At 40.9% G+C, this 14,302-nt stretch overlaps 2 protein-coding genes across 3 annotated transcripts; one reads left to right on the forward strand and one right to left on the reverse strand.

Moving 5' to 3' along the window:
• Window positions 1–547: 547 nt before the first annotated feature.
• On the reverse strand, window positions 548–4,417 carry LOC124145926. 2 transcript variants are annotated; one of them, XM_046515905.2, is made up of 6 exons: window positions 4,269–4,417; window positions 3,471–3,528; window positions 2,582–2,637; window positions 1,778–1,957; window positions 1,049–1,199; window positions 548–641 (listed from the first exon to the last, which is right to left on the reverse strand). In XM_046515905.2, exons 1-5 carry the CDS (start codon window positions 4,299–4,301, stop codon window positions 1,071–1,073), a joined length of 456 nt encoding a protein of 151 aa, XP_046371861.2. In that variant the 5' UTR covers window positions 4,302–4,417; the 3' UTR covers window positions 548–641; window positions 1,049–1,070. The 2 variants fall into 2 exon arrangements, with proteins under 2 accessions (XP_046371861.2, XP_046371860.2); XM_046515904.2 differs by having other exon boundaries at window positions 548–1,199; window positions 4,269–4,416.
• An 876-nt stretch (window positions 4,418–5,293) lies between these two features.
• On the forward strand, window positions 5,294–10,406 carry LOC124145925 (protein LLP-like). The gene is made up of 4 exons (XM_046515902.2): window positions 5,294–5,439; window positions 7,318–7,462; window positions 9,176–9,220; window positions 10,187–10,406. Exons 2-4 carry the CDS (start codon window positions 7,318–7,320, stop codon window positions 10,354–10,356), a joined length of 360 nt encoding a protein of 119 aa, XP_046371858.1. The 5' UTR covers window positions 5,294–5,439; the 3' UTR covers window positions 10,357–10,406.
• The last annotated feature ends 3,896 nt before the right edge of the window (window positions 10,407–14,302 follow it).

Raw genomic sequence — 14,302 nt, forward strand, 5'->3', positions numbered from 1 at the left:
TCCCCAATTTCGTTATTTCAGAGTGAATGAGTGAGTGTGGGAATGTTTGTTTTTCGCCGCATGCAGTCAACAGTATTCCAGCTCAATCACGACGGCCTGTAATTAGCAGTGGTTCAGTAACGGGATACGATCACAAACAATGCGACAGGTCACAGTGCAACCACCCGATCCCCAAAGCGGCACTGTGTCCCCGATTCACCACGGGGGGAACTCTGAATAGGCGGTAATACCCGCCCTGTGGAGTTGTTGCCTCGTAAATAACCCAACATACAGTTGACTACGACATGTGTCTTATCGATAATCATTTTTCTACTGGCCGTGTATGTAATGATCATAATCATATATATAATCAATAAACATACCTTTCGCCATTTGATTAGTGCATGGTACTCGTCAACTGATATAACGGTACATGATTATATGTAAACCCATTCAAGAGATATATATTTCAGAGTTGCTGGTTTTAAATTTGAAAAGAATCCATGAAGTAGTTTTCTAGTTATCGGGCGCACAAATGTTTAAGTAAAAAACATTCTCAGTCAAAAAATGAAAAATAGCTGCATTTATTTTTCAGAGATCCAAATATTGAAAACAAACTTCGCACTGCTTCTCTCATGTTGGTATAGAAACTGTACCTCCAACTGGAAAAGAATCCATTCAGTATAAATAAATCTTAGTTCACAACATGAAAAACATTCATATTTCTTTAGAAATTACTCAAATAAAAATATAACTTTGCACTGCACCTCTTCCATTAGTATGGAAACTGTTCCCAAAATTTGAAAACATATATAGTTCGCAAAAATGTTTGGGTAAAAACATTCTAAGTAAAAAATGAAAGAAAAGCTGCATTTTTTAAAGAAAATCCAAATATTTAAAATTACACTTCGCACTGCACCTCTCCTATGGGTATAAATAGTGTTCACCAAGTTTGAAAAGAATCTTTGAAACAGTTTTCAACTTATAGGTCGCACAAAACATTTCCTCGGAAGGACAGACGGACGGACGGTATTCCTTGGTATAACTAGTATTCCCTCATGAGACGCACTGGTAATGTTTGTTGTGACTGTCTAATGTCGAGTGTGGTAATATTGAACCAAGGTCCACCGCGTCTCAGTTTCCGGCATCCTCTCAACTCTGGCTTTGGGGTGGTCGTAAGGCGGAGGACGGATCAATCCATTTCTGGTGTGCATGAGTGCCTTCAATGAAACGCTACAGTCGTAATATGCATATATGGAAGTCTTAAACTGATCAGTTAATGTGCATCATTCTGAATTGTAGTTTGTTGGTTTGTTTGTTGTTTAACGCCACACTCGGCAGTATTCCAGCTATATGACGGCGGTCTGTAAATAATCGAGTCTGGATCAGACAATCCAGTGATTGACATCATGATGATCGATCCACGCAATTGAGATACGATGACATGCATCAACCAAGTCAGCGGAAAACGGACGGCTGACGGAAGGGTGGGCATGCTGATCGCTTTATGCCCCCGTTTGTTTAAAAAAACGGGTGTGGGGTGGGGTGGGGTGTGTGTGTAATAATGTGGCTTTGATAACGTAATAATGATAACGACGGTGATGCAGCAACAATGTTGACTTTATGGGGGCGGTAGTTCATATATTCTGACGCTGATATTAATGATAATAAAGCTTGTGATCCAAACATTGTGATGACGACATTGGTGATGATGATGATGATGATGATGATGATGATGATGATGATGATAGCAAAATAATGATGATGCAAGTGCTGACCAAAAAGACGTTTTACATACTCTGATTTTGCCTTGTACCCTGGGCGAGTCTTTCTCGGGATGTTTTTCCGCTGCCCTAGGTGTAATGGTTGTTTGTACTTTTCTCCTCTGTCTCATCCGCTCCTTCTCCAGGTTATCCTGACCTTCCTTCCATTCTTTAGCTCGCTTCTTGTGGTCCTTTATTCGGCCCCGTAACTTCTCCTGTTGCAGTAATAAAATCGACATAAGCCTCAATATATCCTTCATTCGTTTCCTTAATGATCCCATGTGTGCGCGCGTGTGCATGTGCGTGTGCGTGTGCGTACAACAAAACAAAATATCCAGAAATGCAGGTAACATCTGTTGAATACGACGATGTTAATTATACAATTAAATGATTTATTTCTTGAACCAAAGTCAACTTCAGTTTATTTCGGTTACTACCCTTTGGGCTCCATGAAGACTTATCTAAGCTCACCGCCTCCGTGGTCTAGTGGTAGAGCGTCCGCCCGGAGAGCGGAAGGTCCGGGGTTCGATCCCCGGCCGCGTCATACCAAAAGACGGTAAAAGATGGTACTTGTTGTTACCCTGTCTGGCGCTCGGCATTAAAGGGGCTTAAACAAGGACTGGTCGGCTCGGAGTCAGTATACTGTGTCTGAGTGGGGTATTCATGTTAAACTGCGGCATGGTATCTCAGTGAGCTAGCACTATAAATCGGCATCAGTCCGGACTAGTACAAGCAGCCACACAAACACACACACGTACATGCACGTCGCTATATAAGTGCAATAATCTTGGACGCGACGTTAAACCCCACTTCACCTCACCTCACTTATCTAAGCTCACCTGGATATCCTGGTATGTGGGTCCTTCTGCAGCAGGTGCTCGGTATGAATGGTTACCTGTGAAGTAGTGTAATATTTGGCATGCAGAGTATATCATACTCTCTACTTTATATCAGTACTGTACCCAACATTGAAGCGATGATACCGCTTTATTACCGGTTAGTTTCTTTTACAGTAAAAGTAAAGGATTGCCGTATTTCCTCTAGTATGGACAGAATGAGCTGCAGCTTTTTAGTTCAACCCATAACATTTAAATCCCAAGTCAGTTTGTATATGTTTGTAATTCATCTACTCTTAAGGTAATAAGATCAAGGTGAAATTAATCGATGTCCAGGTTCTCATATAAGGATGGGGCACGGATGGTCCAGTCGTCTAAGGCGTCGCATGTCGCTGTGCAGTGTTACGTCCCTTGGTCACGCCAGGGGTGGTCGGGTAGCCTGGTGGTTAAAGCGTTCGCTTGTCACGCCGAAGACCCGGGTTCGATTCCCGACATGGGTACAATGTGTGAAGCCCATTTATGGTTCCCCCCGCCGTGATATTGCTGGAATATTGCCAAAAGCGGTGTAAAACCATATTCACTCACTCACTTGGTCACGCCAGAAATATATGATTGTGGGTTCGAATCCTGGTTCGCCCCGATTATGTTTCTAGGTTTGTCACCAAAGTGGAAAACGTATGAGACCCGCATCATTTCGGGCTTTCCTCCCACGTTAAGCTGACACGCCGTGATATAACTGGAATACTGTTAAAACCCAACACACTCAATTATATAAGGACAATTTGATCGATGTTACATCCATTTGAACGACATCTGAAAATGTTGCTAAAATAATATGTTTATTTATCACGATTAGTATTATTTACATCGCCAGACACTCACAAAAGCTTACCGTAATCCGGCTGATCCTTGAACCATTTTCGCAAACTCATCTTCCTAAATTTGGGAGCCTGTGGACAAAGTACAATTTTGTGAACTTGAGCAGTTTCAATATTATATCTTAAAGATCGATAAGGTTAGTAAACAAAAGCGCTGCCAGAAAATGGGAGCGTAAAAAACCCACACGTTGATATTCACGGACCAAATAGAGAGTTGTTCTACGGTCAGTAAATTATTCAAGTCGTGCAGTGTCCAGATACGCGAGTTAATGTTGGATTTTAACGCCGCTTTGAACAGATCGTGTCACATTAATGTGTGTGTGCGTGCATGTGTGTGTGTATGTGTGTGTGTGTTACAAGAAGGATTTCGTGTCGTTAAGAATGTATCAAACAAAAATTGTGATGTACGATCACTATATTTGGTAAGGTTATATATACCCATAAACATATTTATGCAATAAACATATCTGATCCTTCGTCAACCCACTCCTGTCTGATACATTTATGCCTGCTTAGATACGTCGGCATAGAAGAGTCCAAACTAAACGACTATGCATAGTAACCAAGACTTTGTAAACAGTGGAATGTACAAGGCCGTTATTTTCACAGAAAGGAATGCTGTACAATACAACACAACACGGGGTTGTTTGTACTCCTAGCTACTTTCGGTTTGAGAGGTTCACATATTATATGCCTTACCTAACACACTTGATCAGCGTTAGTGAATATATTAATAATATCGAACACAGTGTTACGTCGCGTACATAAAAATGAGATGCATGAGGCATATCGAGTAGAATTACAGCATATACCTGTTGCGCCATGTTAGTGGGCACCTGTGACATCGCACACAAGGCTGGCACAGTGCCAGGGGCTCCTCGAAGTCGCGACGATTCCGAACACGGACGTTTCTCGAGATTCTTTTCTTGTGCAGTACTTCATGCTCTGTAAATTAGAGTTACCGTATTTCCTCTATTAGACGCCCGGGCTTCTATGTATTTCGGAATAGCCTTTGACCCGGCGTCAATTAGAGGCCCGGCGTCAATTAGAGGCCCGGCGTCTACTGGAGGCCCGGCTTCTATTAATACCCCCATTTCACTATGACCACGAATGTCCCGAATCGCCACGAAATGGAAATATTTTGTGTTCGTCGATATCCGTAGATATATCTCAATCAATTCTCGATTCTTGATCGACCCGGCGTCTTTTAGAGGCCCGGCTCCTATTTTTTTTTGCACTGAACAATTGACCCGGCTTTTATTAGAGTCCGGCGTCTATAAGGGGAAATATGGTAATCAATAAAAAAACAAACCCATTAGAATTAAAATAGAATTAGCAGGTCTTTGAAAGGCATTAGCAGGACAACAAAGTGATGTTTGAGGACTATGATCAAATGTACCAGGAATTTGTGGACCGAACATACCGTAGCCTCTAAGGACTCATTCAGACTCATAAGGAAAGCCTGCTTTATCAGACTGGACCTTGGACGCAAACGTTTATCAGTGCAGAGTCGTGGAAACGTTACTTTTCATTAATAAGCTTTACATGTGCGTAATTTTCAAGAAAAGGACTGGACATGCTTTTCATCTATGCGTTTATTATGTATGTCAAGTAACGAAATATTTCTGTGAGAAGTGGGTGTTAAGCACCAGTCCTTGACTTAAGCTCTATAAACACTACTCATACTACAACATGGCCAAACTGGGCCCATTGATTCGTTAAAGCGCGTGCTTCAGAAATCGCTTTTCGAGAGCGCAGTTAAGAGTTTAGTCCATTAAGCTGGTCCTTAAATCTCTCTACGCAGCCGCAACTGCTAGAACGTACTGTATACGAATAAAGCCAGAGCCCAGTCTTAAAAGGTTGATGTGATGTCATCATTTACTGTGTAAATTCGAAGACCACAGTTCGGCAATCACTCCACGTGGGTTTTGCAGTTAGTTGCTTTTGGAGTTACTGAAACGATTTCCTGTAGGTTTTGAGAAGGTACGTAATGTTTTATTTCTGTCCGAAAGCCTAAGTAATAGTTGAGTTCAACTGTTAACGGAAAAAGTCGTCTGATATTCAGTACGTAGTGTATTATTAAATTCCATAAATAATCGGTCAGCGATGGTTCTATTTTCGTTCATTGACTTCCAAAAATTGCTGTGTCAATATACCCCGACATCGTCAACCGATGCTCATGACGTCAAGCACTGGGTTTTTTTACCCTCACTCGATTATTCTTAGGCAGTCATCGCAGCTGGAATAGTGCTGGCTGTCGTGTTAATCAAACAAACACAATCTAAATATTTAATTTGAAATAACTGCATGTAATCTGGTTAATTAATGTGACCTGCAGCTTACTTTAAACGTTTCAAATAATTGTAACACCAAGGTGAATATATTTTATTTCCGTGTTTCCTGACATTGGATAACGTTAATTTAAATCCAATACTTAACAACATATGGAAAAACATCCTGTCCACTGACAATTATGGTTTGCAATATTTTGTTTGTGATCCATTTGGCATCTGTTTAAAATAAAGTCAGACGTGCATCACAACTTATGAAAAGCCACATATTTGCGAAATGTGTTTTGCACAGGAACTCGATGTTATATGTAATATGATATATATTATAATTACATGCCATTACAATATATTGGTTGTAATTTCTCATATGTTTATTAAATTCATACATTGTGTTTACACTTTATGATTATGTGTCAAATAGGATAATAACTAATTCTCATCTTCACATCTAGATATCAAGTACAGTGTATATCAACACTCAGCAAGCCCCAGTGCTTTGCTGCTTGTCAGATTGTGTCGATTTATTTTAAAAAACTGCAGCTTATTGTGACAAATAAATCGACACATAAATTTACTGCAGGCCACAAGGACTTATACAAACTTGAAACCACGGGCCTAACACAGATCTGCCATGTGCCTACGGGCAGGCACTTGATTCGAACACTGCCCTCCATTGACGTTCTCTATGTATGTCAGTCGGGGACCCAACAATTAGCTTGATTAGTTGTGTGTGATTTTGTACTTCATTTGCCATATGATGATCTGATCTGTGTTATCCCAAAACAGTCAGAACAACAGCTTCCTTGATCAGCCTCCGAAATTCGCACTAGTCAACATGGTCAACTAGTCAGAGTACTATATTTTGCTGAGGACTAGTAAAATCCTATGATGGTAGTCCTCATTGACTAGTATTATTTAAGGGCTATATGATTAATTTTTCTCCAAATTTGAACTGAATAAAACTGACAAAATGTAAACAAGTTTATCTCTTTCAAGCAGAATGAGCTTAACACACTGAGGATGATGGAAATGAGTTTTACACCAGTCCTCTGTACTACCCAAATTTCTGATTTTGACTGTTGATGCTGCTGTAAATCCTGCTGATAGTGGCATGAAAGAAGATTTTGACTTAATCTTTCTAAACAAACAGTCATGGTATTTTACAGCCTAAATGGTTGCAATTATGTTGTTGTTTTTTGTTTAATGCCGCACTCAGTAATATTCTAGCTATATGACGGCGGTCTGTAAATAATCAAGTCTGGACCAGACAATCCAGTGATTGACATCATGAACATTGATCCACACAATTTGGATACGATGACCTGCATTAACCAAGTCAGCGAGACTGACCACCCGATCCCGTGAGTCGCCTTTTACGACAAGCATAGTCGACTTTTACGGCAAGCATGGGTTGTTGAAGACCTATTCTACCCAGGATCTTCACGGATCTGCAATTTTGGTAGTTCATTTGTCAGTTTTCTTACTAGTAATGCTGTCACTGGGTTACCTGTTACAAGCCTGAATACACAACATCCTGCCGTCATGTACCTTCATTGTCCATTGCTTTTAGATGGCAAAGAGTTTACGCAGCAAATGGAAGCGCAAGATGCGCAACATTAAGAGAGAGAAACATGCAGTGAAGGAGATGGATCGTCTCAAGCGCATCTCCAACCTTGCCAAGCAGCAAGACGAGGATCTCAAAGAACTGTATGAAGGTCAGTGATAATTGTATGTCATGTCAATAGCCAGTGCGTTATTATGGTTGAACTTGTTCAGCGTTCCCGTTTACCGGTAATAACCATTTTTTTACCGGTAAAATTAGGCTTGGACCGGTAATTCATGTGACTGCCAGTCCCTGTGGACCAGCAAAGAAAGTACTTCATAAATCTTTGTTGTTGAACAACTGGTTGAATATCCATTTGTAGTGACTTGTCTCGAAATATATAAAAAAAGAAGAGAAAATTGAGACTGAAGTTTGTGTGAATGATGTATAGATCTAACTAAGTTACTTCAGAGATGACATCTTTGCATTGAACATGTTGCAAGAATTAAAACCAAATACTTTTCATACGGTTTTTTTTTTGTTGAAAGTTGGGACTGGCAAAAATTAGGGGGGACTGGTAATTTTAAGAGATGCCAGTCCACAAGGACTGGCAGTTTCAAAAGCCAGCGGGAACACTGTTGTTTTGACTTTGTCTTAGTGTTTGATGAAATTAAGGGCAGTCCTTGGTTCTTGTGGTCTCCTATGATGTTTGAATCTAGGAATCCCCTAACTCTTTAACTGTTTACATTAGGGTTAGGGGGCACGGGTGGCCCAGTCGTCTAAGGCGCCGCGATTCGCTGTGCAGAGTTGCGTCCCTTGGGCACGCCAGAAACCTATGATCGTGGGTTCGAATCCCGGTTCGCCCTGATTATGTTTCTAGGCTTGTCAGCACCATACCCGTGCTCGTGGGTTTCACCGAAGTGGTAAACGTCTGAGACCTGCATCACTTCGGGCTTTCCTCCCACATTAAGCTGACACGCCGCGATATAACTGGAATACTGTTAAAAGCGGCGATAAACCCAACTCACTCACCCATTACATTAGGGTTAAGCTCTTGATTATAATGCCTAATTTTTAACACTGTTTTATGGTAGAGGAAAATCATTACTGATGCAGCTTGTGGAGGTTAATCACTTTGGTAAAACTCACAAGCATTGTCACCAAGTGTCATAGTCTGGGATATAAACATCAGTGCATCCTGGTATTAAAGGGAAATGTGGAGTATAGACCACTGGCTGGCTGTGATAGTCATTAATTGATGGCATTCTGTTCTGTGATGATTAGATGTATCTTTTCCATAACCTACTTATTATTTACATGTTCTGATTGTTTGTTTGTTGTTTAACGCCGCACTCAGCAATATTCCAGCTATATGACGGCGGTCTGTATATAATCGAGTCTGTACCCGACAATCCAGTGATTAATATCATGCTCATCAATCCACACAATTGGGTTCGATGACCTGCATCAACCAAGACAGCGAGCCTGACCACCCGATCCCGTTAGTCGCCTTTTACAGCAAGCATAGTCATCTTTTACGGCAAGCATGGGTTGCTGAAGACCTATTCTAACCTGGATCTTCACGGGTCTACATGTTCTGATTAAGAACTCTAACTTGGATTTGCAAATTGCTTTATGCGCTGAGCCAAGACCCGATCAATATTAGACCACTGTGATATAACTGGACAATTGCTAACGTCAGCATTAAACAACCGTTTTACTACTTGAAAGTGATGACTGATGTATCTCTCAACATACACACTGTCCTTCATTGCACTGCCAATCATGACACCACAGAAAATGTCAAAACATCAAAAAGAAGAAACATGATAAGTAGATCTACAATAATTGAAAATTTATCATATTGTAAACTTTTCTTTCACAGTTAAAAAGGCAGCTGACATCATGAAAGGAAAGCCAAAGACAGATGGTATGTCAAGTGTATTTGTGTCAGTTCCTTTCTCCGACTTGCAGGGGTTTAAGACAGGACACAGATTTACTGTAGGGGTGTCACTGTTCCAGTCATACTTGGTGTCCTAATGTTCTTACATTGTAAATTTAAATGGTAAATTGAGACCCATATTCCCCCAGTTGGAGGTGGTTTATTTCTTGCATGTGGTAAATACAGACCCATATTCCCCCAGTTGTAGGAGATTTATTTCTTGCATGTGGTAAATACAGACCCATATTCCCCCAGTTGGAGGTGGTTTATTTCTTGCATGTGGTAAATACAGACCCATATTCCCCCAGTTGACCCATATTCCCCCAGTTGTAGGTAGGTGGTTTATTTCTTGTATGTGGTAAATACAGACCCATATTCCCCCAGTTGTAGGTGGTTTATTTCTTGTATGTGGTAAATACAGACCCATATTTCCCCAGTTGTAGGTGGTTTATTTCTTGTATGTGGTAAATACAGACCCATATTCCCCCAGTTGGAGGTGGTTTATTTCTTGCATGTGGTAAATACAGACCCATATTCCCCCAGTTGTAGGTAGGTGGTTTATTTCTTGTATGTGGTAAATACAGACCCATATTCCCCCAGTTGTAGGTGGTTTATTTCTTGTATGTGGTAAATACAGACCCATATTCCCCCAGTTGGAGGTGGTTTATTTCTTGCATGTGGTAAATACAGACCCATATTCCCCCAGTTGTAGGTAGGTGGTTTATTTCTTGTATGTGGTAAATACAGACCCATATTCCCCCAGTTGGAGGTGGTTTATTTCTTGCCTGTGGTAAATACAGACCCATATTCCCCCAGTTGGAGGTGGTATATTTCTTGCATGTGGTAAATACGGACCCATTTTCCCCCAGTTGGAGGTGGTATATTTCTTGCATGTGATAAATACGGACCCATTTTCCACCAGTTGTGGGTGATTTATTTCTTGTATTCCTATAGTTGCAGATGGTGATGGTGAAATGGATGTAGACAAGGCACAGAAAAAGATCAACCCCTCGACGTTGAAGGATGAGCACGGCAGCTACCCTGCCTGGATGAATCAGCGCGCTATCAAACGACTCAAGAAGAAACAGGTCAACAAGAAAAAGAAGAAAGGGGGAAAGAAATAGACTTGATCATGTGACATGTGTAAATACTGTAAATAAAGCTCATCCATGTTGACCATCATTATGGTGATTATTGAAGCTTTTGACCTCATTCAAGTTTGATGTTTGAGCCTGAACATGATATGGTTTTACAAAAAGTTTGAAAGTCACATAGCATTTGTAATTAGTTATATCTTACGAATTAAGTAAAAGGAGAGGACAAAGTAATTGATACCCCCTCCCCGGCAATGGTAAATACTTGTCATAAATATGTCCGCTATGTATATGTTGTTGCCATGGAAACTTGGAAAATATTTTTGTTGAAAATCAAAACTATCAAAAGGCACCAGTTCACCAATGGACCTATCAATGTGCCAAGTCTGGTGGAGAAATATTGTACGTTTTTCAAGATCTGCTCTGGAAGCGAGCACTACTGCCATTTCCAGCCTCAGTCAAAGTTGTTGGTGTGGAAACTATTTTTGTTAAAAATCCCAAACTTTGAAAAGGCACCAGTTCACCACTAGATCTATCTATGTTCCAAGTTTGATGCAGTAATATTGTACAGTTTTCAAGATCTTCTCCGAAAAATGACCTCTTGCACGGACAGATGGTGTCCTTTGTAAAACCTCCCAAAAGCGCGTTGTTGGCGATAACAATGTTCTGGCCAGTAGAGCTAGTATATGATAGCCAGTTGGTATTAAAACTAATGTCATAAAAAAGGACTGGATTTATCAACAGAAAACTATATGTATATGCGAGTACTGGGTATCGCTGTGTGATGATTTGAGTGAGTGAGTTGGGTTATCACGGAATGTGCTTCACATGCTGCAGTCTGTGAAATAGACTAACAGTTAGTCCCATAATTGCCATTTTCCCAAAAAGTATAGATGTAAAAAAATAAATGACATAACATTTACATGGAGCCCAGAACAATGCTTAATTTCAGGGACTAACCAAATCTGCTAGCTCTGATTTGTTGCAATTTCTGTAATCTTGTCAGTGTTGACCTTCATTTGTATTTTCATGCCGCTGCTACTCAGCCAGCATAGGGGCCAAGGGTGGCCCAGTCGTCTAAGGCGCCGTGATTCGCTGTGCAGAGTTGCATCCCTTGGGCACGCCAGAAACCTATGATTGTGGGTTCGAATTCCGGTTCGCCTCGATTATGATTCTAGGTTTGTCAGCACCATACCTGTGCAAGTAGGTTTCAAAGAAGTGGTAAACGTCTGAGACCTGCATCACTTTGGGCTTTCCTCCTACATTAAACTGACACGCCATGATATAACTGGAATAATGTTAAAACTCACTCACTCAGCCAGCATATTATGACCATTTCCTGCCACTCCCCTTGGTATCCCTTCTCTCCCCTAGTGTGGCACCACTGACACAACCAAGCCTGTTGCTATGGTTGTGTTTTCCATCTCTTTGTGTAAACATGATGCAGTTTCAGATGCTAGCATTTCCACTTCCAGTACCAAATATGGTGTATGGTGCTGACAAACTTAGAATCATAATCGGGGCGAACGGTAGGTTTCCGGCGTGCCCAAGGGATGCAAGTCTGCAGAGCGAATCGTGGCACCTTAGACGGCTGGGCCACCCGTGCCCCCTTATGAGCAATGATCAACGCTGTCGGGATATGATGACACACAGTGAACATGGTGACTGAGTCTGACCACGATCCACTAAGTCACCTCTTACTACCTTCACAGGTTGCCAGGAATCTACCCTAACCCAGCGTAAGTAACCACAGGGCACATGCGAAATGACCGGACCACTGTTTTCCATCAGACAATTACCAAGTTAATAAAAGAATTGGTTCTCAGACAATAACTTTTGAAAATACAGTGCGGGCAGGCAGTGTTTGTTTGTTTGTTTTTTGCTTGTTCAAACTAGAATGTAACCAAATAAACAGTTGTGTAGCATCAACCTAGGAAAGGGCCTCCCTACATAACAAGCATACAAACTCCTATTGACACCATGACCATAACACGAGATGTGCACTAAAGCAGTGCACATGTAAAGGGAAGTAATTGCATGCTATATTGCATCGCATTGTTTTAAAAGTATTAGGATTTTTATGTTTTTATTGAAAATGACAATAAAAACGAAACATGACTTTATACTGATGCAGGTGGTGCCTGAGAACCAAGACTTATTTTTTTAGCCTAATATGCACAAGATATATACCACAGCAAAACAATATGACACTTGCTGTAAATATCAAGACTAGGGCCAGACAACTGACTGATTGTACTCCAACATGAAATGCCTGTATTGAGTAAACTGGTCGATTCACAAACCAACCAATCCCCATTTTGGTCAGTTCCTTACGTCCTCACAAATACTTTTTTCAACATACATTTTTGAAGTAAAACTCATTATATCCCTATTTCGCACAATTAACTTGTGGCACTTGCCTGTCTGTTTTAAATATTTGTTGTTTAAATCTGTGACCCACTGCTCCGCCAGGGTACGACGGCACACCATCAACCATGACCACCCAATCAACAACCAGCATAGGTTGGTGGGGACCTACCGTGTTCGACGTAATAAGCGCCCCTCTCTAATCAGCGCCCACGGCGATATTTGCTGATATATTGGCTAATGAACAATCCCAATTAGCACCCCTTCCGATTGATCAATGTACACAAGACTTATTTATGCACCCTTAATTATAGGCAATTAAATTCTGGAAAAATACATCGGTGGAATATAAACATTTCAGGCTGTCAGCGTAAACCACGAAATTTATCTTTCAACTAAAAATTCTCTTTTCAACTCTTTTTTTCACCAAAATAATATTCTAATAAGAGCACCTTATTTCTAATTTTGAGAGCGCCTTGGACACTTATTACGTCAAATACGGTATTCTAATCCCCGTTGGTAATCAAAGACAATACACAGAGCTCATTGCAAAACACATAACATGTTTATGTGCAAATGACATGAAAAATGACAATGAATGAAAAATTTAACAACATACAAGAAAAATAACAAATATTCCTATTTTAAGTCTGTTTGTTGCCAGCTCTGACAACATGTTGTTTGTTTGTTGTTTAACAACACACCTAGCAACATTTCAACTATACGAGTGTGGTCTGGAAATAGTCAAGACTGGACCAGACAATCCAGTGACTGACATGATCACTGATCTATGCAATTGGCTTGGTTTGTCGAGGACTGAAAGATGGGTAGTCTCAAGCAAATGTGCCAGGGCAGTATAACAGATCCTTCAAATGATGCATCACTCTTTAGGTTACTCAAGTTTAAAAGATCTTATTTCTATTTCTTTATACAACTACACAGCACAGCTTAACCTTAATATCTAGGATCGGTCTCATTTTCACACGGTGCAATGTCCAGACCTAGACCATACAAGCCAGACCCTCAAGACTGTACATCACTTTGCAAGTTCAGGTGAAGATAACTTGTAGCAAAGAGTCTTGCATCCACAGCAAAGTCCACATTGGCAAAATAATCTTGCCATTACAGACTCCCTTATCATCCACCATGAATCAATTCTTTCCTCCTAATGAAGTATGAGTGAGTTTTGTCTTACGCCACAATATTTCACTTATATCAAGGTGCCTCTTGTGAGCAGAGATCTGGAAGTGAGGTTAAATGGGATCTTGCATTGAATGCACATGTATGTGTGGTAGCTTGTGCTGTCTTTACAAGTACCATCTTTTAATGTCTTTAGGTATGACACAGCCAGGATATCGAACCACTGAGTGGGTGAGTGAGTTGTGCTTAACGCCGCTTTTAACAGTATTCCAGTTATATCACGGCGTGTCAGCTTAATGTGGGAGGAAAGCCCGAAGTGGTGCAGGTCTCAGACGTTTACCACTTCGGTGAAACCAACGAGCACGGGTATGGTGCTGACAAACCTAGAAACATAATCGGGGCGAACTGGGATCCACAATCATAGGTTTCTGGCGTGACCAAGGGACGTAACTCTGCACAGCAAATCTCG

This window comes from Haliotis rufescens, unplaced genomic scaffold, assembly GCF_023055435.1.
Source record: "Haliotis rufescens isolate VD_foot unplaced genomic scaffold, xgHalRufe1.0.p SCAF_45, whole genome shotgun sequence".
Classification (NCBI taxonomy): domain Eukaryota; kingdom Metazoa; phylum Mollusca; class Gastropoda; order Lepetellida; family Haliotidae; genus Haliotis; species Haliotis rufescens.